Source organism: Aspergillus tanneri (assembly GCF_003426965.1).
Source record: "Aspergillus tanneri strain NIH1004 chromosome Unknown AapTan_7_pilon_pilon_pilon, whole genome shotgun sequence".
Taxonomy (NCBI): Eukaryota; Fungi; Ascomycota; class Eurotiomycetes; order Eurotiales; family Aspergillaceae; genus Aspergillus; species Aspergillus tanneri.
In genome coordinates, this window is record NW_022984634.1 from 81,122 (window position 1) to 108,308 (window position 27,187).

Here is a 27,187-nt window from a genome sequence, read left to right on the forward strand (position 1 = left end):
AGCTGCCTTCACATTGCCAAATTGGTGCATATTAGAGCGAAGCCGTCTGATCGTACGCTTATTGCAACCAGCGGCTTTAGCCATCTGGGGGACAGTAAGTTCATTATTGGCGATCATATCATGGATTAATACCAAGGTTAAGGTAGCAAGATTGGGTGCCATCCCTACAACAGCACTCGAATGATCGACCGGGAGGACTTCCTAGTAAGATGGGGAAATATATTAAGGGAGCGGCATTAAGGTGCAGTTGTATACGTGGAACAAGGTACTGTAAGTTATATTTGGTCATAGATACTGTTACGGAAACACTATAATCCGCCCAACTTGGCGGTGCGGAAATATCTACCGATACATTCTACCCCTCAATCCTTTAGATAGTTGAGCACCTAGATAGGAATGCAAGAGACTCAGTTGGTTGAGATACTGTGATTCCTGGTGTTTCCACTGAATGACATCTACTTCCTAATTAGGCTAGTTGGCCTGTAGCTGATAGAATAGCTCCCTACGCCCCATTTCCCCTGAGTTCCACAACAGATACTTTTGTAAAATACAATATAGTACCGTACAAAGCCAAGAATCATGGTTGTTCGGAATAATTCCAAAAGTAGTTTAGACTGTCTTGGCATTAGGGTTTGAAAAAGTGTGAAAGAGTGTAAGACCCTATGGATCATTAGGTTGCTTCTTCTGCTAGGTGTAGGGGAGTTCGTTTTACCCCTCTTTTATGACCTTGTTTACGTCACTATTACCACCAACTTATTTGACATAATGCCAAGAAGTATCACTGACATCGATCTGTCGACGTGGCCGCTAACTACTAACGTAAGCGGTAAACGGGCTGCGCATGTAAGCGAGCTGCGCACCAAATATTTTTTGACTGAAGTAAAATATTAAGACAATTTAATCACCAACCATGCCTCCAAAAGCGCGTCAAAAATCAAGAAATTTAGATAAGCGGGAGAGAAGTATCCTATTAGCAATATCAGCTATAAAAAATAAAGAAATTGCGTCTGTACGACAAAGCACGTCTTTACCAAGTCCCTGAGTCAACACTGCACACAAGGCTGCATGGAGTAATATTTCGAGCTGAATTACGCGCAAACAATCATAAAATGACTTAAAATAAAGAGGAGTTGCTTGTAAAATAGATATTATTATTAGACCGACGTGGAGCTTCTCCCCGGCCATCTTATGTGCGAGATATGGCTAATATTCTTTTTACCAAGCGTGGTACCACACCAATTCAAACCGTTGGTGATAAATAGGTATACAACTTTGTCAAACAGCGTGATAAGCTTAAATCAAGATATTTTCGACGATACAATCACCAGCGTGCTAAGTGTGAGGATCCTAAGCTTATTAGGGAGTGGTTTGACCGTGTACAAATCACTATAATGCAACATGGAATTGCACAAGAAGATATCTACAATTTTAATGAAACTGGCTTTGCAATAGGCCTGGTAGCTACTGCTAAAGTAGTTACTAGAGCTGATATACCTGGAAAGCCATTTCTTGTACAGCCAGGCAATCGAGAATGGGTTACCTTTATCAAGTGTGTTAACTCTACTGGATGGGCACTTCCACCTTGTATTATCTTCAAGGGAAAGGTCCATATAGAGGGTTGGTATAAGAACTTACCAAGTAACTGGAGAATTGAAGTTAGTAAGAATGGATGGACTACTAATAAGATTGGGCTGCGCTAGCTTTAAAAGCTTTTTTATTCCTGCTACTGAATGAGAGGGAAATGGTAGAACTCCGAAGGAGTAGGTCAAGGAGACAATCTTAGACAGTTCAGAAGTTGTGGGCTCCGAGCCCACAAGTTCCTGGCAGGAGAAAAGACAACATGCCCTTTACGCAACTGCGTCCCGTGGTCTGTGAGGAGGTTGTTGATTGTCTATTACCTCTTCGAACGAGGACTTAGGATAATAGCTATTGTCAGATAAGTTGGTGGTAATAGTGACGTAAACAAGGTCATAAAAGAGGGGTAAAAACGAACTCCCCTACACCTAGCAGAAGAAGCAACCTAATGATCTATAATAATAATCACAAGAATGATCATATGTTGATCAATATAATCAAGAACCCATCTAAAACAATCATTTTAAGCACCTTTCAAGAATAGTGTCTACTTTCCTATTCGGTATTAGCTAAATATCAGATAATTAAAAGTTTTATACGCTGATCCACGTTTTATACAGCCCACCGATCCAACTATTTGACCTTTTCTTTCTCTAAACAGAATGTCTACCCAGAATACCATTATTTTAAAATCACAGGACCACTGGGAGGAATGGAATGCCCAATTTAAAGGATTAGCTCGAGGCAAGAATGTATGGGATATTATTATTAAAAACAAGGAAGAACTTCCTGAACTATCTAAACCCATAAAGGAGAACACTCCACCTGCTGGAAGCACTTGTTTACAATTAGGAACGCCTGTTTTCTTTGCAGATTATTAATTTACTTGGACAAGATATAAAACACGTCTTGATGTCTATACCAGGCAGCAATCCCAGCTAGATAAGCTTTAGGAATAAATGCAAAAAATAATCTTTTTATTAGTTTATAAACACTGCTGCAAACTAGCTAAATTAATGCAGGAGTGGTACACTAATCTATAACAAAGTGTTGGAATAGATAGTGCTACTACTAAGAATCTTGCCTGTAAAGTATATAAGAAAGCAATTAAGCTAATTACTAAATCAAAAGATGCTCTTACCTGGATAAATAACTAGGAAAAAGCTATGCAGAAGGCTACAGATACAGAAATTGTAGTGGGAATATTAACAAGTAATTAGATTAATAACTTTCTAGCTGCCATATATCCTATAAATCCTATGTGGGCAATGTCCTATTAAATAGCTAAATAAAAAAAAGATTAATAGAAATAAGCTTACATTCCGACTAGCAGCGCAAGACTTCCGGAGAGGCTTAAATACTAATTTAATAAACCAAAGTAATAATAGAATTGCTAAAGGGTTATTTAGTCCTACCTTTAATGCAGATAAAGCCGATAAGGCTAAATACCCAGAACAGAATCTCGCACCAGGGAGTTAAAGGCAAACACAAAAGCGTAAGAATAATAACAGTCTTGGTAACTATGGATCAGTCAAACAGGCTAAAGGCCTTGGTTACCAGGAGGTTAAACAAACTAATCAAGCTTGCAAAGCATGTGGTTAAAGGCATGAATAGAAAAACTATTTTTATCTAGCTTTAAAAGGTGTACCAAAAGGATTTAGGAAACAAGCTACAACTAGAAGGTATATTAATCTACTGCTTTAAATAGATAAGGAATTTACAAAAGAAGTTAAAGAATAGCAGAATTAGTAAATATTAAATTAAAAACAGCAAGCAGATAGTCCGGAATAACTATTACAAAAACAGGTAGGTTAGATATTTATATTATTTATAGTTTATTTAACCACCTATTTATTAAAGCACTTAGTATATTAGACTCCGGATTAACTATCTATATTTTTAATATACTCTCGATTTAATTCTTATAGACTGCTTAGCTAGGGGACTTTTATAGGCAGGAGACTCTAAGATAGGCATCCAGGGATATGGCAACATGGTGGTTTAAGATAAAAAGGGGAATATTTTATATCTCTAAGATATAGTGTACTGCTCTAGTATTGCATGCAATTTAGTATCTTTACACCAGCTGTATTAAGCAGGAATATAGTGGGATAACCGACCAGGGTATAATCTCCTAAAACAAAATAATTAACCAGTTGCATACTTGGAGGACCGATTCGACCAGTTTATTATTAAATATAATCCTACCTCTACCAGAGATATTTAATATGCAAGCTTCCTAGTTTATTTAACTAAAAATACACGCGCATATGCAAACCGCTGGTATTTATATTTAGGACATCCTGGACCACTTGCATTAGAACACCTGGTTAACTTAACCAAGGGTGTAAGAATTTAAGGGCCTATAATAGTGGAATATAATGCATGCGGAATTGCTAAACTAAAGTATTAAATATAAAGAACCCTATCTAACTTTATTAAAGGTCCAGGTCAATAATTAGCTATTAATTTCCATAATTTTAAACCAGGATATAAAGGCTTTAAAAGCTTAATACTTGTAATAGACTAATAGTTATGCTTTATATAGGACTACTATTTATAAAACCAGACAGTTTAATCTATAACTGCTGTATTAAAAAATTTACTTGGAACGCTTGAACAAATGGATATTAAGGTTAGAGTAGTTAAATATAATAATAAAATAGCTAGTTAAAAGCTACAGGTAAAAGTATTTCTACAGTCAGATCCCTACTTTATAAAGATAGAGCCTACTGCACCTTATACTGCAGCTTAAAATAGTGGTGCAGAGCGCTTAGGGGGTGTTATAAAAAATAAAGCACGAGCCATGCGGGAATATACTAAACTACTTAACTTTTTATAGCCAGAGATTGTACACACAGTGGTTTACCTTTATAATTAAACTCCTTAGTATTAAGCTAATTAAAAAACACTATTTAATTAATTCCATACGCATGTTGCACACTAAGATAGGATTACTATTTATAACCAGAAGCCCTATCAGGCATATCTAAAGATCTATGGGTGCAAAGTATTTGCAATAACTACTAAAGTATTAAAAAAAACTAACTAAAAATAAAGGTTTAACCCCAAAGCACATATTAGATATCTAGTAGGATATAATTTTACTAATATCTACCAGATTTAGATTCCATGTTTAAACCGGATTATTTATATAAAAAATATAATCTTTAATAAAAATAAGCAGTTCTCCAGGGATTTCCAGGGATTAGTTATAAGTCTTTTATATAACTAATTCCAGAGAGTGCCTATAAAGGAGTTTAATTAGATTATTAAAAATATTAAAGTTTAAGAGAATCCTGCACTACCAAGCTATATAAAGCAGGAAAAGAACTAACTAGTTAGATATTTTAATATACCTAATTATCTTATTAATATAGCTTAACTACCACTGGAAGAGACATCCACTTGGAATACAGATATTAATCCAAGCTAAATTTAAAAAAATACAGATACTGCATATCCTACACCACTACTAGAGAAAAATATTAAACCTGTAACTCTAATAGTAATAAACTGCATTGTACTAGTAAGCTAACTAAAATATCTAACTGCATAGAAAGCGTTATTCCTAGCAGGACCATTAATTTAACCAAAGGAACCAGGGATTATAAAAGCTTAAGCTAAATACTTAGATAAAAAGCTAAAATAACTACACTATAAGGAACTACCACCTGTACCTGTTTTTTATAAAGATCTTATTAATTATCCACTTGGCAACCAGTTTAAGCAGGCTAAAAAAGATTATTTAGAAGGACACAGAAATATACAGACATGGATAGAGATAAGCAAGATTAGTTATAAAGATAAGTAACTCCTAGACTGCAAATAGGTCTATACCTATAAATATAATCAGGAGGGAATCATGTAAAAATGCAAGGCCCGCCTGGTTGTACGCAGTAACTAGCAGGAAAAAAAAGCTGCAGATCTATATGCATTAACACTGGCTATAAGATTATTTAAAATCTTATTATCTATTGCTGCAAGGTTTAACCTGGAGCTTATTTAATATGATATCACCAACGCGTTCGTGAACGCAGATATAAATAAGGATATCTATATGCAGATGCCACCAGGATACTAAAAGCCAGGTACAATCCTAAAGCTTAAAAGGGCTCTATTTGGTTTAAAATAATTACCACGACTGTGGCAGAAGCATTTTAAAGTGTTACTTTAAAACCTAGAATTTAACCCTATTCTATATAAATTATACTGTATAATTAAGCAAGGCATACTAGTATTTTTTTATATAGATAATATAATAATTGCATATTAAAAACACTACAGGGAAGCAGTTAACAAAGTAGTTGATTAGCTTTAAAGCTAGTACAAAATAACTGGAGGAGACAATCTGCAGTGGTATCTAGAAATAGAGGTGATTCGGGATAGAAGCAGACGACTAATATGGCTAAGTTAATAATCTTATATAAAAAAGATTACTAACCTAGCTAAATCAACACCATCAGGTACTATCCCAATAACTACAGATAAATAGTATATTAATATAAAAATAGCTATACAACATCGCATACAAATTTATTAAAAAAAGATTGGATCAATCATATACACGGCAGTAATAACCAGGCCAGATATAGCTTGCGCAGTATTTAAACTATCTTGCTTTCTTACCAACCCAAGCAACAAACACCAAATTAAAGCCGATTAAATCCTAGTATACCTATATTAAACCAGGCATCTAGCTTTGTAGCTAGGGGATGGCAATGACTTCACTCTATACAGTGACACTTTATTTACAGATAACTAGGATTAAAAAAGCTTACAGGGATATATAATGCAGTTGTTTGGAGGAATAATAGGATAAAGGGCAAATAAGCAAGATACTATAATAACTTTAACTATTAAAGCAGAGCTCCTAGCACTGTCCCAAGTAGCTAAAGAAGGGATGTTTATTAGCAGGCTGCTTGAAAAGCTAAAGATTTAACTAGATTAACACCAACATATTCAAATACTATGTGATAATCGTCAAACAATCCGGCTGTCATAAGATATTAATGCTTGCAGACGAAGCTTCGACATGTTGATATCCATAATACTGGCTAGAGGAAGCTCTCAAAAGAATTCAAATTGGCTACACCCTACAGACAAGATTTGAGATGGCTACCAAAGCTTCCAAAGCAGAAATTAAACATTGTGAACCAACTAGGCCTCCGAGATAGATCAGATTCAAGCTGAATAACTTCAGAAAGACAAAAGGGGAAAGCTTTGAATCTGAGGGGGTGTGTAGATAAGTTGGTGGTAATAGTGAGTAAACAAGGTATAAAAGAGGGGTAAAAAACTCCCCTACACCTAGCAGAAGAAAACCTAATGATCCATAATAATAATCACAAGAATGATCATATGTTGATAATATAATCAAGAAACCATCTAAAGCAATCATTTAAGCACCTTTTCAAGAATAGTGTCTACTTTCCTATTCGGTATTAGCCGAATATCGGATAGCTATCCATACAAATGTCACGTGCCAATCCCCCGAATTCCTCCACTACACTACGACTAGCCGTACAACTGGAAAATATCGCCTGCTAGTTCTTAACGGCCATGGAAGCCATTTAACTCCTTGATTTGGTAAGATCTGCAGTAAGAATAATATTATTTTAATTTACATGCCAGCGCACTCATCACATCTTCTTTAACCACTTGATGTTGGTTGTTTTGGGCCGTTAAAGCGCGCGTATGGAAAGCTGGTTAAAGACAAGGCATGACTTGGTTTTAACTATATCGACAAGTTTGACTTTCTTGAAGCCTATCCCAAGGCCCGTACAGAGGCTTTAAAGGAGGAGAATATTAAAAGTGGCATTTCAGGAACTGGCTTGGTTTTATTTAACCCAGAAAGAGCTTTAAAACAGCCTAATATTTAACTAAAAACTCCTACACCACCAGGTAGTCGATCAACTAATTCAGCACCCAAAACACCTTACAATTCTCAGCAATTAAAGAAGCAAGTATCTATAATAAAAAGGCGGCTTAAAGCACATACACGAAGCCCCTCAGCTTCTTTGGAAACACGATTAGACAAGATTATCAAAGGGCATAAAATAGTTTTAAATAAAGCTATTCTTGCACGTCAAGAATTAGGGGATTATCGAGCTTTAAATAAAACAAGACATTAAAAGAAAAAGCAATCTAAGCAATAAATAGCTACTGCAAAGGGCTTTTCTACCAAAGAGGCCGAGGAGTGTATACAGCAGCGGAATAAGGCCCAAGAAGCTCAAGATACTATACCAGTAGATGCAGGGCCATCTACAACTCAGCGACGTGTACGGGCGCCACCAAAGTGTTCTGGCTGTGGTATTCAGGGTCATAAAATCAATACATGTCCTAATCACAATAGACATTAGTTTTTATATAGAAATGCAGATTTTTGGGTGTTTTTAAATGGCTTCCTTTTCGCCAACCGGGAGAGGTGCGCAGCTCGCTTACATGCGCAGCCCGTTTAGTTACCGCTTACGTGACTAAAAGCTAGCTTACATAAATGATGACTAAGCGAGGTCGAAACCGGGGGCAGGCGCCCATGCTTGGCGATATGCTCCAACAAGATTTCAAACGACCACGACACCACCAATATGGGCTCAATTAAAGCAGCTCTCGCAGAAATAGAATTACTAATGCCAACTGAACAGCTCAATTATGCAGCAATAGCGAAAAATTCACGGAGTTATACGGCCAACATTATCAAAGCGCCACCGTCGTTTACAAGGCTCTCGCGAAGATCAGTACGAAAACCCGCGACTTCTCTACAACCAGCAGTCAAAAGGAACTCGTTAAATGGATCAATAATCTAATTGAGCGTGGCATATCACCATGTGAATCAATGTTACAAAATTTTGCCATTTTTGTGAATCAACTGTAGGTCAGGGGAATTGACATTAAATAGAGCGAACTATGCCATTGAATTGTATGAGCGTACTTAGTATATAGGAATTCGTCTATGGGAAGACATATATAAGCGAGGACTTCACCGATCCTCCCGATAATCACCCGGACCGATGCGATATTCATAACGGCTATATAATATAAAATAATTATAATTCGCGCATAACCTTTAGAATCCTTTGGTTCTCCTTTCTTTTCGCCTCTCTTTTTTTGTTACTCATAATCCCGTCCTAGATATGGGAACGGCATCGGTTTTTCAGGATCGTCCATCACAGCCTCCAAAAATGTCGTGATGATAGGCTCAATTCCAAACGCAGTGGCCCTGTCATTCCACTCAGTCAAACTCAACTGCTCAAACGGTCGGTTGTGTATCATTTCCATGTAGCCTTTAAGGTTGCGCACAGGGACTTTCAGATTGCTCGAGTGGTGGGAAAAGCGCAAAGACGTCGAGAGCGACGACGATGACGACGAAGACTTGAAGAACATGGTCATCACCTCGGTGGCGATTTCCTCAGCTACGATCTCAACCTTCTGGAAGTCGAAGTTACCAGTCATATTGAGGAGCTCTGGGGTGGCTCCCATAAGAAGAGAGAATCGGAGAATCGAGTTCAGTGCGTCTTCTTGTGCGGCTTGCGCGCCGACGACAGTGCATGGTCGGTGGATGCACACATTCAACCCTGTCTGCACATTGAGCCGCTCCAAAAATGCTTCGCTTGCCCATTTGGATGCGGTGAATCCTTCGGAGCCGTCTGTTGGAGGGTAGTATTGAGACATGGAGACTGGGGCATGGGATGTTTTTCCGGACAGGAGGATGACTCGGGGGGATGAGATGTAATGCAAGGGAATGCGGGTTTGCAGCGCGAACTGCGCAAGGAAATGCGTCGAGGAGAGGTTGGGGGCGCGCAGGGAAGTGAACGTATTCAAGCAGTGGCCGTTTGCACCGGCGTGGATGACCACGTCGATACAGGACTGTAGTTCCTCATATTGGGCTTCAGACAGACCCAGAGTACGTTCAAGAAGTGTCCCATGGTACACAGCGATTTTATCGCTGGTCGGTAGGGCGTCTTCACTTCCCTTTTCGACAGCGATGCAATGGACCTTGTCGACGATGGGCTTCTCAAGTAGAGTACGCAGAAGCGTCCTACCCAGGAACCCGGTCGAGCCAGTTAGAAGGATCTCATAGTTTGAATCCTTGGGCTTCCTGTTGACGTCAACTGGGTTTGCATTGGCAAGGATCTCTTCTGGGACAGTTGTCTCCTTTAGCCAGTTGATCGTCGTTGGAGGAAGTTTGTCTTTCTTCGACTTGATTTTAAGTGCCATGCTAGCAAGAGTGCTTGCAGCGTACAACTCTCGAAGGTTCAGCGAGACCCCCATGGATGTGCGAATTACCCCTTGTAACTTGACTAGCAGCAAGGAGTTCCCGCCCAACATGAAAAAGTCGGACTCAGGCTCGATCTGCCCTGTTCTAGGGAGGATCGTCTCCCACAATAGCTTGAGTTCGCCTTCATCCAACGTCAGCCGCTTTGATGGCTGCACTCTCGTGTTGGTGACTATAAACGGCAAGGCCTCAACAGCCTTTCTGTCTATCTTGCCGTTTTGATTCCTGGGCAAGTTGTCCAGAGGAACAATGGCTGCCGGATGCATGTACTGTGGTAAAGGAAGATTATGGGAAAGACGCTGGAGCTCAGCTGTGGTGGCAGTCCGTCCAGGGACAAGAACCACATATGCCACGAGGATTCCATCATCACCTTCTCCCTTGATGCAGGTGATGGCTGAAGAGATCAAATCCGATGCAGAGTTAATTAGTGTCGACGAAATGTCTTCCAGATCGATACGTAGACCGCGCAGCTTGATTTCTGTTTGTCCCTCCATGCGGCCCAGAAGAATCAGCGAGCCGTCTTCCAGCAAACGGCCCTTGTCTCCAGTGCAATACATCTTGGCCCATCCCTTGGCAATATCTTCTTTCGAAGCAAAGCGATCCTTGACAAACTTTAATTTAGTTTGCTCCTTGTTCATATATCCCAAGCCAACACCAATTCCACCCACACAGATCTCACCCGGGAGACCAATGTCAACTGCGTTTCCAGTTTCATCAACAATATAGAGAGAGGTATTGGGAATTGCTTTCCCAACACTCTGGGATCGCGTAATTTCGGACACTGCCATCGTCTCGAAGGTGGTACAGGCAGATATCTCAGTCAGACCGTAAGAATCCTGGATCGTAGGGCTTCTCTCACCTAACCGGGCAAATTCCAGCTTTAGCCTGTCTGTAAACGGCTCGCCACCCAGGCAAGCTATCTTCCAGGATGTATAATCCTTTAGATACTCGTGCCCATGTTGGAGAATAACGAGGTACTCTGACGGCGTAGCCAGCGTGAAGGTGATATTCTCGCTGCGAATCAACTTAGCTATTTCGACGGGGTCTCCTCTAGATGCCTGAGGAACAATGACCAATCTCCCGCCATTCAGGATGGCGTTGAATGTTTGTGCGATACCCATGTCGAAACCAAGAGAGCTTTGCTGTAAAACTGTGGTACTTTGGTCGAGGGACAGCTCCTTAGCCTTGGCTGCAAAGTAATTCACAAACCCAATCTGCTGTAAAATGACTCCCTTTGGTTTGCCCGTCGAACCACTTGTGTATAGTAGGATTGCTGGAGATGTCCCGTCACCTCGATCATCAACCTGCATATCCGAGTAGATCGACATCTCAGAGATATTAATGACAGAAGTCGTGCCCAGCTCCTTAGCCCTATCAATTGTCGATGAAGAGCAGAGAATAACCGTCGCAGAAGATGCTTCAATCATATGCGCTTGTCTCTCCTTAGGGATACTGAGATCGAGTGGAAGATAAACAGCGCCGATGCGTAGAATCGCAAGCATGCTTGCCACAGACTCCATCGACGGTCCGCACATTACCGCAACACTTGTGCCAGGTGTGACACCCATTTCAATAAGGGCATTGGCAATACGGTTCCGGTTCGAAGCAAGTTGTGAGTAGCTAAATTTCCCAGTTTCATCGGTGATGGCAATTCGATCTCCACATTTGTTAACCATGTCTTGGAACCGTGTGGACATCGTGACTGGCCATCTAATCGGTTGACGTTGAGCATGTCGCACAGAAATCTGCTTCGCGGCACTGGAAGACAGGGAAGGGGAATCCTTGCGAACAGACACGGAAGGATCCGTTGCAAAGATATCAAGTAGGCCGATGTACGTGTCCAGGACTATACCTGCATCTTGAGGCGTGTACAAATAGTCACGGCAAGTAAGATCCAACCTGCAGGATCCATCCGCACCGTGAGTAACATGGAACGCCATGTCATAAGGTGCGTTCCCTGGTATACTATGCTGATAGTCTAATTCAGCGTCACCCATTGGAATCTTGTTCATTTCCCCAACACGATAATTAATTGCAACTTGGAAGAGGGGCGTGTAAGCAGCATCTCGCTGAATATTGAGACTATCGATAATATGGTTAGAGGGTGTGGAAGAGTGAGCCAACGCGGATAGGACCTTTGGACATGTCTGTTGGAATACACTGGAGAAGGCGTCGTCTGGCTTGACGTGGAATATCAAGGCCAGCAAATTAATGAAGTACCCTACAGTGTTAGCATACCGCTCCGATTTGCGGTTTGCGTCGCTTATACCGATGCTCATGTGCTCGATGTTCAGCATTCTCGCGAATAATGCCTGCAAGGCTGCAAGATAGAAGTGGAAGCCCGTACCTCGGAGTGTCTGGCTTGTCTTCTTGATCTTGTCCACCAGATCAGCTCCAATTTCTCTGGTTGTGGTATGGGAATTGTAATTATCAGTCGCCATTCTGTACTTCACCTTGGCGAATGGGAGGAGTGGCATCGGGTCCGGCAATGGAGATAGCTCTCGTTTCCAGTATTTCAACTCATGGTTGAATGCACCATCTCGGATGGCCTGGTGTTGCATTATTGAATAGTCTAGGTATTGCGTAACGTCTGCTGGTGCTGGCTTCTTCTCATAGGCGTGTTTCAAGTCACGCAGAAAGAGCGACCAGCTAACACCGTCCATAATAATGTGATGGTAGCTGAAGATGACAGTGTGTTGACCGGACTCGAGAGAGACCACAGTAGTTCTGAAGACCTCGCCCTGTTCCAATCTCCACTCATACATCTCCTCCTTTTCGAACTCCCGTGACACAGCTGCTGGATCTGTGGCATTGACATGTTTAAAGTACGGCAGAGGATGTTCCAATACACCCTGCATTAGCTCACCAGAGATAGGGTCTGCGAAGAACGCCGTGCGCAGCGACTCGTGTCGGGAAACAGCCTGCCTAAGGGCCCGCTTAAATCTTTCCAGCTGGAAGCTTCCCTTGGTCTGATAGGAAAAAACGATGTTATATTGAGTCGAATTGGTGTAATTGCTCGAAAACCAGATCAGTGACTGGGAGTGGGACATCGGACCGAGACGTTTAAAACCTTGAGAGACGCTAGAACTGGCAAACTCACTGGACACATTCTCCCATGGAGTGCTGACTGGTGTTGTTTTGCCTGTATCTAGTTCTGATGCTGACGTTGTACTCTCGCTTTCCCTGAAGTCCATGGTGGTCGGAGTACAAGTGCCAGCGATGTGCACTTCATGCTGTTCTTCAGGTGGCTGGGTCGTCTTCGGTGCCCAGAATTGTCCAGCGGCTTCAGAACAGAGCTCTGCCGCGGTACTTTGCAGGGCACTAAGCACTGGAACACTAATATCAATCTCTTCGATAAACCATGCTCTGATTTCAACGGCTAACAATGAGTCGCAACCAAGATCTAGAAGCGGAACATTGGTATCAACAGCGCTCGCCGGAAGGCGGAGCATCGTCCCAAGCTTTTCTGAGAAGCAGCCCAGAAGTGTCTGGACGCCATCCTGCTTACACTGGGAACTCTGAAGGCGTTCCCTTGTGCTCAACTTCGACGATGATATTGGCCGTTTCTCTACTTGAATTGGGCTATTGCTGACAAAGTGAGACAGACGAGGATTTGAGTACCATGGGGGTCTTGCCTGATCCAATGCAGATTGTTTTGCCATTTCCAATCCGATTACGATATCGGAACTTCTCGTGGATTGAGGATTACTTGCAACAACAGCCTCTGCAAAAGAATGAAGAAAATCTGCTTCAGACAAAGGTGCATGCCCCTGGTTCTTCATACTCTGGATCATATCCTTTCCTTGTTCTGCAACATATCCAGAATCAACAACCATGGAAATATTGATAATGGAAGCAGCCAATCCCTTCTGTCTGCGCTGCTGCACCACACTCGACATGAACAAGTGTGCAGCGTGACTGCTTGAATTTCCTGTAGTACCAACTACAGACCCAAGAGACGAGAATAAGATGAAAAAATTCAACGAAGGTTCGGAGAATAACTCATTGAGATGCATTGTGCCGTGGACTTTTGGTCCCCATACATACTCCAAGTCGTCGACGGACAGATTGTCAAACATCTTGTCGGAAAGAACACCTGCAGCATTGCACACTCCAACAACTGGTGGCATCGTCTCATGTACATCTGCGTAGACGGAACGAACAGATTCTTTGTCGGCCACATCCATCTGCATAACCTTCACATAAGCCCCAAGAGCATACATCTCGTCAAGCCAAAGCGGGTCAATATGTGGCTTTCGGCTAGTAAGAATAAAATATTGGGCTCCGCTTCTTGCCATCCAGGAGAGAATTGACAGCCCTAGCGGGGAGGTCATTCCAACCATGAAATAGGACTTGGAAGATGAAAATAATGCATTTGCGCTGACGGGTTCGATTTCCACAGACATTCGAGTCGACGTATCCCAGTCTATAACCATAGGGTAGGCATAGGTTGAGGCTGATAACCCACAGAGCTTATTGACAGTGAGGACAACTGCAGAGTCTAGGACCAAGTTGGCCGAGGTAGCTTTTGCCTCTGTAAAGGCCTCGCCAATAAGTTCTCTTTCGGAAAGAGACACACACTCCTTATTAATGGTGTAGTCTACCTGTTGCAACCTGCCGTAGATGCTAGATAGAATTGGCCTTACTTGGTCATCAGTCGACACGGATAGATCAATAAAGGAAGTCACTCCTTTTGGTAAAGCCCTTTCAATTGCACGGCGAGAAGATCGTGGATGGATTGGTATCCACCCTGCTTCGGTTTTCACCGACTTGGATACAAAATAGACTTGACGTCCGTGCCAGTGACTACTCCTGCTGATGGCGGTAGCAAGGATGCCATGAGGCTCGTACAAAAGAGTAGCACCGTCAGGGCCTGCAGAAGCAGCTATTATGTTAGCAATTAAATGGCTAGCAACAGCCCTCAGAAATTCAGGGTTAGCTTCTACCTCGCCCGGTAGGATGTGTATGTCGTCTAGCTTCGCTTGAACAATCGAGGAGTCGTGTTCCGAGATGCCAATGGCTTTGCATTTCCCGTTGTATAAGGTACCAAGCCACATGAATGACCTTTTTGAGACGTGCCCGAGGAGTGGAATTGAAAACTTCACTTTGGCTTTCACATAGCCTGCCGTTTCTTGGTAATGTCTGGAAGATTCTTTCACAGACACTAATTCATCCCCACCTGTAGTATGGAGTTTGATCTCAACCGGGAGTTGTTGGTCCATAGACACTTCTCGAGACAATGGTCGACGGGAAGCATTATACCTCTCGTTTGCAGCATCATCCAACAGGAGACGTGGTATGAATATTTTTTGACCATCATAGTGGACTTCGGGTTCAGTTGTCCACAGTATATTACCACCAGTAACTTCTGCCCGTCGCGACCACGCAAGTCGCATGAATGCTTCTAGAATAGATGTGGGAGACAACGAGGCAATATCTGAGACATCAAAGAATTGAAGACTGACATCTGGTCGCTCAGAAGCAATCGCTCGTCCAAGTCCTACGGTCATATTCAGATGTGGCTGATGGGACAGACGCCCAGCGGTTAGCCAGAGGATGTTGTTCGCATTCCTGAATAAATCTTGTAGCGCAACGAGCCTCTCTGACGTGACTTTGTTGGCGAATAGCGGCTTATCAAGTTCAGTAGCAGATATCACAGATGTTTCAGCACCTAGACCATCCTTACTCAACCCTTCAATGCTGTCCACGACCTTGACCGAAGCACCAGACGAAGTAAGGAGATTTTTCAGGTTATACGCTAGACGGGACACTGGCAGCGTTTTTCCACTAAGGATTAGCACCTGCTTTGCTGTCGGCTCTAAGCTCCTCAGTACTACCGGCTCGCGAAGCATCAGCAACGAGTTATCTACAGCCTGTGAGACGATCACCGAGAAACAATGGGCCACTGGATCCGGCAAGTTGTGGGCAATTCCATCGACACCGGAAAACATTGCTGAGCGCAGGAGTTTATCCCATTCCGTAGGCGAGGCCCCTGGCTGGCGTTGCCGGCCTTCGTCATATCGAGGCCACCACCCTGGGACGCAACCCATGACACACAGTAGGAAAAGCATCATCTCGCCAGTGATTTCCAGCAGGACGAGGTAGCCACCAGGCTTTAATAGAGATCGTGTCTGTTGAAGGGCTTCACTTAAGTTGTGTGTTGCGTGAAGGACATTGCCAGCGATGACCATATCATATTTACCCACTTCACAACCCTGTTCAACAACATCTCTTTCAATATTGACGGCCTTGAACTCCATTTTGCGTGCATGGTGAGGGAACTTCTCAGTGGCTTTTTCAACTAGGTCTGCAGAGATATCTGTATAGCAATATGATGTGTACTTATCCCCGATTGCTTCTAACACTTGTCTCGTGGCTCCGCCAGTCCCTGCCCCAATCTCGAGGATGTCCATATGAGGGTGTTTATGTACGACACGCTTGATAAAATCACACATGCTCTTGCACATTGGACGGAACGTAGTACCGTAGATGTTCCAGCGGTCCAAAACGTCATCTTCCAATAGCTTCTCAAAAGGGTCAGTGGTACCACGCAAAATAGCTGGCAGAGCCTGGCCAATTGGATGCAACAACTCCAGCTCGGCCTGTCCGCGGAACTTTTGGAACATGCTTATAATGTATTCTTCTGAATCGTCAAGCCATTTCGGGCTTGCGGTAGCATGTCCATTCTCTTTAACTGTTTCCACGACATGTCGAATTTCGTTGTAGAAGGCTTTGCGACTGTCTTTAAATCCAGAAATCTCACGAGGTCGAATCTCACGTAGAGCACGCCGGAAATAATATAGTGCTGTTCTCTCCACGAGTTCCAGTACTTGCTTTTCCTCTAGTTCGGGTTGGGGCTGATTCATCTCGACAGAGGACCCGAACGGATCACTCTCCCACACAGTGTGTGAGAACAGTCTGCGATCATTCGAGGAATTCGCCCCCCCGGAGGACTTCAAAGTCAGCCCTTCTATCTGGACGATCGGGTTCTCGTCCTTGTTAAACAGCGAAAGGTCTCCTTCTATGAAATTGACACAGGACGCTGTCACATTTGCGTCAACTTCGAACTGTACGTCCCCAGAGGCAGACTCATAGAGAATATTTGGATTTATAGAGACCCGGCGTACATTAACAGGGAAATATGTTGTCCAAAGAGAATTGCTGAACGGCGAGGTGAAAGCGCCTATAATTGAGTGAAAAGAAGACTCCAGAGCTGCTGGGTGGAACAAATATCCTCTGAGAGCATCCTTTGGCCACGACGCAGATGCAGTGGCGTATTCGAGACTCCGGCTCATTGAGTTAATACCCCTGAAGAGCCCAGTATATCGAAGATCCATGGACTCAAGTAGCTCGTAGAAGGCGTCTATATCGACTGGTGCCAAATTAGACTGACTTTGTAACCTCGGTGGTAGTTCATCTGTAGATGGACTCCCTAAATGGATAGAAACACGGGCAGTACACGATCGGTCCAGGGTCGTAACTTGATCGGAACCTAGATCACACGAGAAGTCTGCCTCAAGTCTTGTCTTCGAAGAACTGGAAGATAGCCTCAAGGTAGTAACACATTCAATGCTGGGACCATTTTCTTCCAAAGTCAATGCCCTAGCTATGTTGATATCATGAACTTCAATAAGCGCAATGGACTGCCCTGCAGCAATAGATCTGGCGGCCTCGACTGCAAGAGTAATGTAGCATGAACTGGGGAAAAGCACCTGTCCTTGGTACTGATGCCCCTTTAGCCATGGGATCTCATTTAAGCGCAAAATATTTCTCCAGCGCGCCTCGTTTTGCGAGTCGTCAGGGGCCCGTCTCCCCAGTAGCGGATGTGGCTGTTGATCATCAAGGCGATATCTACGTGAGATCCGAGATTCTTTCCAGTGCTCCTTACTGTGGTCCCACGAGTAGCTAGGCAATCCTTTCAGCATTCTTGGTTGATGTTGTCTAATAGCGCGGCAATATCGATCAATGTCAATATAACGAGGCCCCAGGTGCTGCCAGACAAATCCCATGGCTGAGGAAGCAGCTTCAACGTCATTCGATCCTCGTTTGAGGACAGATACGTATGGTACCTCCTTGTTGACGATTGACTTCGCTGTCTGTAAGACTGGACCTTTGAGAGCATGGTGGGGTCCGAGCTCAATGACAATGTCAAATGACCCTTTCGTCCGAATGGCTTGGGTGACGGCCTGCGAAAAAAGTACGGGGCTGGTCAAATTATCCACCCAGTACTGGTCTTTTACCTCTGTAATTTCGTGACCAAGTAAAGCCTTATTCCCCCGCACACTGGAAAACCATGTGCAACCCTGCTTGGGCTGTTTGACCTGGATCTTGCAGGCTTTCAACGACGTCAGATAAGGATTAGCACATGGGATCATATGGTGAGAGTGGTAGGCTGCATCAACCTTGAGGAGTCGTGCAAATATATTCCTCTGATCAAGTTCAGCTTTTGCTTCACTTATGGCATTGGCATCCCCTGATAAGGTTACTGAGCTAGGGGCATTGCTTGCTGCAACAACCATACGCCCAGAAAACGAAGGTTGAGAGCAGAATTCCCTTGCAGCATCAAGAGGCAACCCAACAGCCATCATTGCACCTGGCTGTTTCGCATCTTTACTCTGCGCTAGCTTTGCATGCAGCCCGCGATAATAGGCAATCCTTATGGCGTCCTCGGCGGAGATAATCCCAGCGGCGTACGCAGCAGCAATCTCTCCAGAAGAGTGCCCAACAATAGCGCTAAGGTTGACTCCGGCAGCATATAGCAAATCATAGACGGCTATTTGAATGGCTGTGGTCAGTGGTTGACTGATAGCAGCTTCCGATAACCTTGATGTTTCATTGGCCATAATCTCGTCCTTTAGAGACCACGAAGGAGCGTCAGGCAGATTCGCTAAGGAGTTTTCACAGTTCTCGATAGATCTTCGGAATAGGTCAGATGAATTGATCAAGTCACGCCCCATCGTTGCCCACTGCGCCCCCTGGCCAGTGAAAATACCAAGGATACGGCACGCTTCGCTTTGACTGGGGCGGGTAAATTTGCCCAGTTCGCTGTCCGGGGCTGCCTCACCCACATGGACGGCAGCCTCCATACAGGCCAAAAGTTCCTCCCGATCAGCACCAGCAAAGGACAACTTTACAGGAAACGCCGTCCGCTTTGTGCTCAGAGTCCATGCAAGGTCATGGAGATTAAGTGACGGATTAGACCTGATGTAGTTCGCAGCATTCTTAATATTTGACAGCAAGGAGACTCTCGTCTGGGCAGAGAATATCAATGGTCCTACAGCTTCTCTATCCGCACTACTCAGTCTGCAATGGGAGAGAGTATCGGTTGAAGTAGAAGGAGTATAGCCCTCAATTATTGCATGTGCGTTCGTTCCGCCAAACCCAAAAGAATTGACACTCGCACGCAGTGGAGATCCAGGGGCAACATCAGGCCACGGGGTGTTTTGTAGTGGAATCCTCAAGTGGTCACAGAAGGGAGCGACATTAGGGTTCAGCTCGTTGAAATGAAGGTTGGGGCTGATTGTACGGTTCTTGATGCACATTGCTGCCTTGAGAATGCCTGCAAGGCCGGCACAACCCTCAAGGTGGCCGATGATCGTTTTGATTGAGCCCACATACATCTTGTCCTTGACGCTGAATTCGGTGCCCTCCGGAAAGAATGTCTTTTGAATCGCCTCAGCCTCGACTGGGTCTCCTGCCTGGGTGCCAGTGCCATGACATTCAAAATACTGGCATCGATCCTTCACAGGATCCAAGCCTGCGTTTTGATACGCCTGCCTCATTAATGAGGCCTGGCCCTCGGGGCTGGGCATGGTGATACCAGGCGAACGCCCATCCGAATTGACCGAGGTCCCTCGAATAACGCACTCAATATTGTCGCCATCGGCCACAGCTTGGATCAACGGCTTGATGATAATGGATGCGCATCCTTCGCCGCGCGCATATCCATCAGCGTCCTTGTCCCACATGCGACATCTCGATGTAGGGGATAGCATGTGAAGCTTTGATTCGCCAATATAGAGTGCGGGGTCAAGAATCACGTTGACTCCGGTCACAATTGCAGTTTTTGACTCGCCGCTCCGAAGACCCAGGACAGCCTGATGAAGAGCGACCAGCGAGCTGGAGCAAGCAGTGTTGATGGTCATTGAAGGGCCTTTCAGATTAAAGCAATAAGATATCCGATTCGACAAGATGCTAGGCGCTGTGCCGGTACTATACCATCGGTCAACAGTCTCTAGATCGCGTGTCTGAATATCGTAGTAGTCCCCCGTCATGACTCCCACATAGACCGCGGTCTGGGAGTTTTGCATCTGTTCAAGCGTGTACCCGGCCTCCTCCATCGACTCATACACAGTCTCTAGCAAAATCCGCTGCTGTGGATCCATGCCGTCTGCTTCAGCCGGGTTGATATTGAAAAAGCTGGCGTCGAATCGACGATGATCCTCGTCGAGAAGATAGGAATTCGGAACATTGGTGCTTCCATGGTGTTCTGCATTGGGGTGGTAGAAGCGAGAAAGGTTCAGTCGTCCAGGAGCGGACTTTTTCAGCACATCTCTCGGTTCATGAAGGAGATCCCAAAGCTTTGAGGGCGATGTAGCACTACCTGGGAATCGACAAGCACTGCCAACGATAGCAATAGGCTCACCCATGGCCAGAGGTCGAAAGTCCCAATCTGGGGTATTGACCAAGGAAAGATTAAATAAAAAAGGTCTGGGACGTAAACTTGCTTTCTGTTGTTCCGACGGGTTCGATGTGACGGAGGCAGCTCATATGAGGATTCACCACAGAAGCGAATACAGATCTCTCTCTTACCTCATGAAATTTGCCATTCTGTCTACTTTAAAGTCGCAGTCTCGCCAGGCATGCCATCCCCGACACTACCGGGTCTGGACCTACTCTTGGAGTATGGTCTGAGGAATACGTTGGTCCTCGTATTATCCTTGTTCGGGCCCAGTTTCTTACTATGGGCCTCCAATTTGAGTCTCCAACATAAGCATTATCGGATATAGTTAGGATTGTGCCGCGATAAACCATAGGAACGTCGGGGATCCTCGGTAGCCCCAGACGGACACCGAATCGACACGGAATCTGACTGCCAAGGTGTCAATCAAGCAACACAGGCGGGTGGCACCGAAGCAAGTATTGTGACTGTACATTTGGCAATGATGAATCAGTGTCTGTGGGTCGCTGAACGAAGGGGCTGTAGCTGAAGCATGGCCGATTGGCTGCAGGTGAGATCTGGCATTATAAGACAATAAACGACGCTGAAAATAGAACGAGGATGGGAATGTGGAAGAATGCAAGTAGGGTGGCAGCAATTGTTGCAGCAGGACACGTGATAGGCCGGGGGTTGTTGATCGAGAAGGATGAGCTTACCTATGATGCTCCAAAGATGTTTCACGGTGTGGAGGACCTGGGAGTCCAGTGACCGTGTCGAACTCAAAAAAATATTTTATTGACTCCCTGTACCTAGAACTGCAACCTCGTATTTCTCTACAGCCCCCGCTGCATAGGCGCCGATCCTTCTGCAAACATGAAAATACCATATTGAAACCCCTGAAGTTCCCCAAAACAGCCCTAGCTTCTTTGGGGCTGAACAATCTTGCAGCCTCTTACTGGGCCCACAGGCTGCAGAACCACAAGGGCATCGGAGAAAGGATAATGTCAGAAATCCAGGCATTCATGCGGCATATTCTCCGGATTGTCTGTCGGTCCTGAACTGTTAAGCCCACGCCTTCACATATATCAACCACAATCATTCCGTTCGCAGAAATTAGGTAGGATCGAGGATTGACCCCCAAGCATTTCACCATGGCCCGCGATCCGAGCAATGTCGCAGTTCAGCTGCCGATGCCAGTTCAAGTTCTTAGCCAGAGCTTCAACTTCAAGAGTGCCGACGAAGCCAAATGGTGGCAAAGCACCGCACCCATGTTTGCAACCATGATGGCCGGTGCCAATTATGATGTGCATGCGCAGTACAAGTTCCTGTGCCTCCACCGCGACTTCATCATCCCGGCCTTGGGCCCGTACCCCACCAAAGGGGAGCCGATGCCCTGGAAAAGCCATTTGACACGCTTTGGACTGCCGTTTGAATTAAGCTTCAACTATTCCAAGTCGCTCCTCCGTTTTGCGTTTGAGCCTCTAGGCCCTCGCACCGGCACAGAGGAAGATCCATTCAATGCCCAGGCGATTGGGCCTGTGTTGAATCAGCTCAAAACCGTCATTCCCCGGCTGGACCTTGAATGGTTCAATCATTTCGTCAGGGAGCTAGTTGTCTCCGCGGAAGACGTCCAATCTATTCGGGATAAGAATCCCATCCCAGTGTTCAAAACCCAAAACAAACTTGCGGCGGACCTGGGCCCCAATGGCGATATCATGCTAAAGACATATATCTACCCTCGCATCAAGTCCATTGCCACTGGTACGCCCAAGGAACAACTGATGTTCAATGCGATACGCAAAGCGGACCCGGATGGCCAACTGGCGGCTTCATTGGCAGTGTTGGAGGAATTCATGGCAGAACGGAGTCCCACTCTCATCGCTCATTTTCTTTCGTGTGACCTTGTCAAGCCCTCAGAATCTAGAATTAAAGTCTACTGTTTTGAAATCCAGCTTGACTTTGACTCCATTGCGGGCATCTGGACGCTGGGCGGCAGACTCAACGATGCCGAGACGTTGGCTGGGCTGGAACTACTCAGGAAGCTCTGGGACTTGCTACCAGTAACTGAGGGCCGCTGTCCCCTTCCCAATTGCTTCTACGAGCCCGGACAGTCCCCCAAAGAACAACTTCCCTTTATTATCAATTTTAGCCTATCCCCTAACAAGCCCTTCCCCGAACCCCAAATTTACTTCCCCGCGTTCGGCCAAAACGACAAAGCAATTGCCGACGGGCTCACAACATTCTTCAAGGACGTGGGCTACGCGGGTCTTGCGAAGACTTATTCGTCTGACTTGGCCTCATACTAGTAAGCTTTCCCTGCTTTCCCCGAATATATCACTGGGAACGCCCCGCTGACGGATACCACAGCCCGGAGCTGGACATGGCCGAGACGAACCATCTGCAAGCGTGGGTTTCGTACTCCTCTAAGTCGAATAAGCCCTATATGAGTGTCTACTTACATACATTTGAGGCTTTACGTAATGCGGCTGGCACATTATTGACAAATTTTTGAGTATAGACGCAAAGTAAGCTATCACTATAAACAATAATTCGAGATAATTCATTGTTTTCTACGGCGGATTTGACCGAGGTCATACTGTAGAAATAGGTAGAAATATACGATATGGCTGGTGATGTTCACACCAGTCCATTGAAGGGAGATTTCGTGTCTTTCGAACGTTAATCAAGTAACAATATATTGATTATACGAGGGGAAAGGTAGATCTTCAGTATCTACCATAGGAGTATATTAAATTGTTTGGGCTAAGCAAGCCAGTCTCCAAAAACTCACCTCCGCGTGTCTGTGGGGTGTCTTGATACAATCCAGAAAGATGGCCAGGAGCTGGACTATTATTCAGCCTTTCTGTTTACAGTGGCTAGCCCTCGTGTGATATTAATCTCGCTCGTGGAATACGGGCCAGGGGAATCTCGAAACGCAACCAATCTGTACTCAACCGCAGTGAAGATCCACCGCCCCCGTACTGCATCCAGGGCTCGAGAATATGAATAAATTGATGGATGAATACATCATAGATGGAGAGAATGAGACCAGAACCATTAAATTGACCATCATTACTCACTCTGTCAGGAGCTATTTTCCTATCTTCCACTATATCCTGACACATTGATATGTTTCGTTTTTTTTTTTTTTCCTTCCCTTTCTTCTACACGTACGTGCATTCCCCAGCGTAGGCAGCGCGGCCAATTGGGATGACTGTCGCTGCGGCATGGGCGACACATGCTGGCCATCGGACGAGGACTGGAAGGCTCTCAACCACTCCATCCAGGGCAACTTAGTCCATGTCCGACCTGTAGGCTATGTTTGCCACAAGGGTACCTTTGACAACAAGGTTTGCGAGTACGTAAAGAGCGCATCCAATGACTCCGTTTGGCGAGGTAGACAACCTGGTGGGCCCACTCCCCTTTACTCTCTTTTCGTATACTGTATATATATTTATGTAACAATCAATTTCAGGAGCACTGCAGTACACCAACTGGGAAAGTTGGCCGGAAAAAGACCAGTATTGCTATATTTCCAGCAAACACACAAAGTCCACCCCATGCGATCAGGGTCGGATCGCCCTGTACTCGGCCTTGACGGAGACCCCGAACAGATCCAGACAGCGGTGCGGTTTGCGCGAGATCGACGACTGCGTCCTGTCACCAAAAATACAGGCCACGACCTAACGGGTCGGCCGAGCGCGCCAGGGTCATTTCAGATCGCGACACACCGGCTGAAGTATATCAACTACGCCAAGGATTTTAACCCTGTTGGAAGCAAGGATGAACCAGGTGTAGGGCCTGCTGTGACGCTGGGGGGGGGGATTCTCGGTGGCGAACTCTATGAGGCTGCAGCGGCCGGGGGATACACAGCTATTGCGGGATTGTGTAGTACTGTTGGCGTGGCGGGCGGTTTCATCCAAGGAGGTGGCCTGTCGATGCTGAGTCCTGCTCTTGGATTGGCATCGGATAATGCGGTGCAGTTTAGTGACGGCCGAGGTGAGAGACACACGAAGGAGTATCTATCACTGAGATATCACCGCTAATTCAATACGTCAGGGCAAGATTGTGACTGCCAATGAATACCAAAACACCGATCTCTTCTGGGCCTTGAGAGGCGGTGGCGGCGGTACTTTTGGCGTCGTTGTTGATGTCACTGTTCGCGTCTATCCCGCGACCACAGCGGTGCATGTCACCATGGACAGCAATATCACAGCGGTCGATGAAGATTTCTGGACGGTAGTGTCAGAGCTGTACGCAGCTATACCCAAATTCAGCGCCAACCGGAACTTCGTCAAAGTCGACGTGTTCCCCCAAAAAATCAGACCGCGGTTGTCTCTATGGAGGCGTACATAATTAATGCAACCAATTCTGACGCCATCCATGCACAGTTTATATCAACCGTGGGGAGCATCTTTGACAGTGGCGACATCCCCTACACCTCCTCGTCCGAATTTATCGAACAAATTAGCACCAAATTGGCCGCAAACCCCGGTTTTATCTACGGGGGTGGGATTGGAACCTTGCACGGATCTGTTCTAATCTCTGAATCCTACGCCTTCTTCGCCGAGGGACCGGCGCAGATGGCGACGGCGTTTTCGAAACTCCAGCTCCGACCAGGCGATGGCATCCAAGTTGCTAGCATGGTAACTGGGAAGGTCCGTGAGAACGGGGCCACAGTGCAGAGCGCAATACACCCTTCCTTCCGCGAGGCGCTGCTTTTTGTCGATCTGGTGCTGGGTCTTTCTTCGACTTCATCTGCGGAGGAGCAAGCGGCTGTCCAAAATAAGCTGACGCATTTCCAGATGCCGCAGCTGTATGCGCTGGAAGATCATCGGATGGCATCGTATTATAATATTGGTAATCCGGGGGAGCCGGATTTCCGTCAGGCGTTCTGGGGCAAAGATAACTACGAGCGGTTGTATGCGATTAAACACGCCTGGGATCCAGAGGGCCTGTTTGTCGTGAAGTTGGGGGTGGGGAGTGTGGATTGGGATGAGGACGGGATGTGTAGAGTGGCATAGATTTGATGTCGAGCCTCTCTGACGAGGCCAAGATAGTTTGCGTCTCATCCCCTAAATACACAGATATGTGGCCTGTTTTCGCCCTGTCCTCGACTATTGGTTGTTGCCTCTGATGCGTATTCCCGCAGCATAGTGTTTCGATACTAGTTTTGAACAGGTCTCTATCACTCCGCAGCCATTGACAGACACAGCCAAGAATCTATCGCAGAGCACCTGGTGGGTCTATGGCCGGATACTCCTGGACGTTCCGTACAGTGATCAAGCCAGTACATGTATGGAGGCTCCTGATGGTGGAGGAAAAGAAGAATGAGCGAATTTCACCAGACCATTCAGACAAAGAGCTAAGCTAGGGGTGGGTTCTTGATCGAAGATGATCATTCTTTCAGGATAAGTTCCATGTAGAGGGGGGTTGAAGTCTACATTTCGTGTCAGACTTTAGATTCCCGATTGTAGAAAAAGGGAGGATACGAGGACTGGCATAGCGTTCGGGATTAACTGTCGAGGGATAGATTCATGTTGGGATATTTGTTTGGGGTATTTGCTAGATTTGCTCGTATTATCCTTGTTGCAACCATATCTTAGGATCTCTGATTTAGGCACCAGCTATAGGAACCTCCTTCGGTTACAATATACCACGCAAAGAGCCACTAAAAACCGGACCAATCGGATATCCTCGGTGGCGTCAGCCAGCTACCTGTTATAAGAGTTGATGCGATTGGCGGACTAATAAGCAAGGCATCAATCAACATCACGAGCGGAGTATGAAGAGACTGTCAGTGAGCACTTGTGCTTTGGACAATAATGTCTCTCATCTTTGGGGTCCGAGAGTTGAAGGACTGCCTGTAAGATATTGTTGATTGGCTGACCATGGATTTCTCAATCTGACAGTGCAGAAAGAGGGAGAGATTTCCCGAGGGAAGAAACTGGACGAATGAGAGTGTCTGGGCATTAATGAAGCAAGACACAAGAGTGGCGATAGGGGCTGGTGGGCTGATCTGTTCTTGATGGATTCGAATAGAACAGGATTCTCTGATGCGGCTAACGGCGGAAACTAGGTGACCGACACCAACAGGCGTTCACTGGATTAACCTTATAAGGAACGCTAGGGCAGGGCTTGCAAGGTCTAGGCCCAGCCAATGGACTAGGTCGAGGATTTCGCCTACGTTCAAAGCATGAATGGGTGGATCTTCATGAAATTGGGGACTCCGAAGGAGGGGTAAAATAAAAATAAGCAAATTTGAGCATCATCATCGTGCGTTCGTATTTGACGTGGGTAAATATGCAACGACCAGGACAGGGATATATGCATGTCCCATGCGGAATACGTAGACGATCTTCCTAACTAATTGTTGTAATGGCCGTAAAGTGGTGGTTAAGTTACACGTAATGTAAGGTATTGTATAGATAGATATATGACTAGCCTAATAAGGTGTAGCGTGTATCAGGGTGAAGGTAATATAACGCTCAAGAATAGTTAGGACCTCCGACCTGTTGACTTGGCACCCAATTCATATACGCCTTGTCAAGACTGAGCAAGCGATCTGATTCCTGTAACTATTTAATTAATACCTCCTATATAGTATTCTGCTTCAGTACAAATAACGAATATGAGGATCAAATTTTGTGACCACTAGTGCTGTAATTTACATTCTGAAG

The 27,187-nt window shown here is 45.2% G+C and overlaps 3 protein-coding genes across 3 annotated transcripts; 2 read left to right on the forward strand and 1 right to left on the reverse strand.

The window, feature by feature from the left end:
- Window positions 1–12,116: 12,116 nt before the first annotated feature.
- ATNIH1004_006648 (Type I Polyketide synthases (Type I PKS)) lies at window positions 12,117–20,496 on the reverse strand (the record flags this gene model as incomplete). The annotated part of the gene is made up of 1 exon (XM_033571275.1): window positions 12,117–20,496. A coding segment is annotated over one exon (8,380 nt), but the record flags the coding sequence as incomplete, so codon positions are not given.
- A 1,162-nt stretch (window positions 20,497–21,658) lies between these two features.
- Window positions 21,659–23,019, forward strand: ATNIH1004_006649 (aromatic prenyltransferase (DMATS family); the record flags this gene model as incomplete). Its single annotated transcript, XM_033571276.1, has 2 exons — window positions 21,659–22,812; window positions 22,875–23,019. 2 exons carry the CDS (start codon window positions 21,659–21,661, stop codon window positions 23,017–23,019), a joined length of 1,299 nt encoding a protein of 432 aa, XP_033424591.1.
- A 1,048-nt stretch (window positions 23,020–24,067) lies between these two features.
- ATNIH1004_006650 (uncharacterized protein) lies at window positions 24,068–25,841 on the forward strand (the record flags this gene model as incomplete). Its single annotated transcript, XM_033571277.1, has 5 exons — window positions 24,068–24,398; window positions 24,496–24,506; window positions 24,567–24,812; window positions 24,899–25,428; window positions 25,679–25,841. 5 exons carry the CDS (start codon window positions 24,068–24,070, stop codon window positions 25,839–25,841), a joined length of 1,281 nt encoding a protein of 426 aa, XP_033424592.1.
- Between the last annotated feature and the right edge of the window lie 1,346 nt (window positions 25,842–27,187).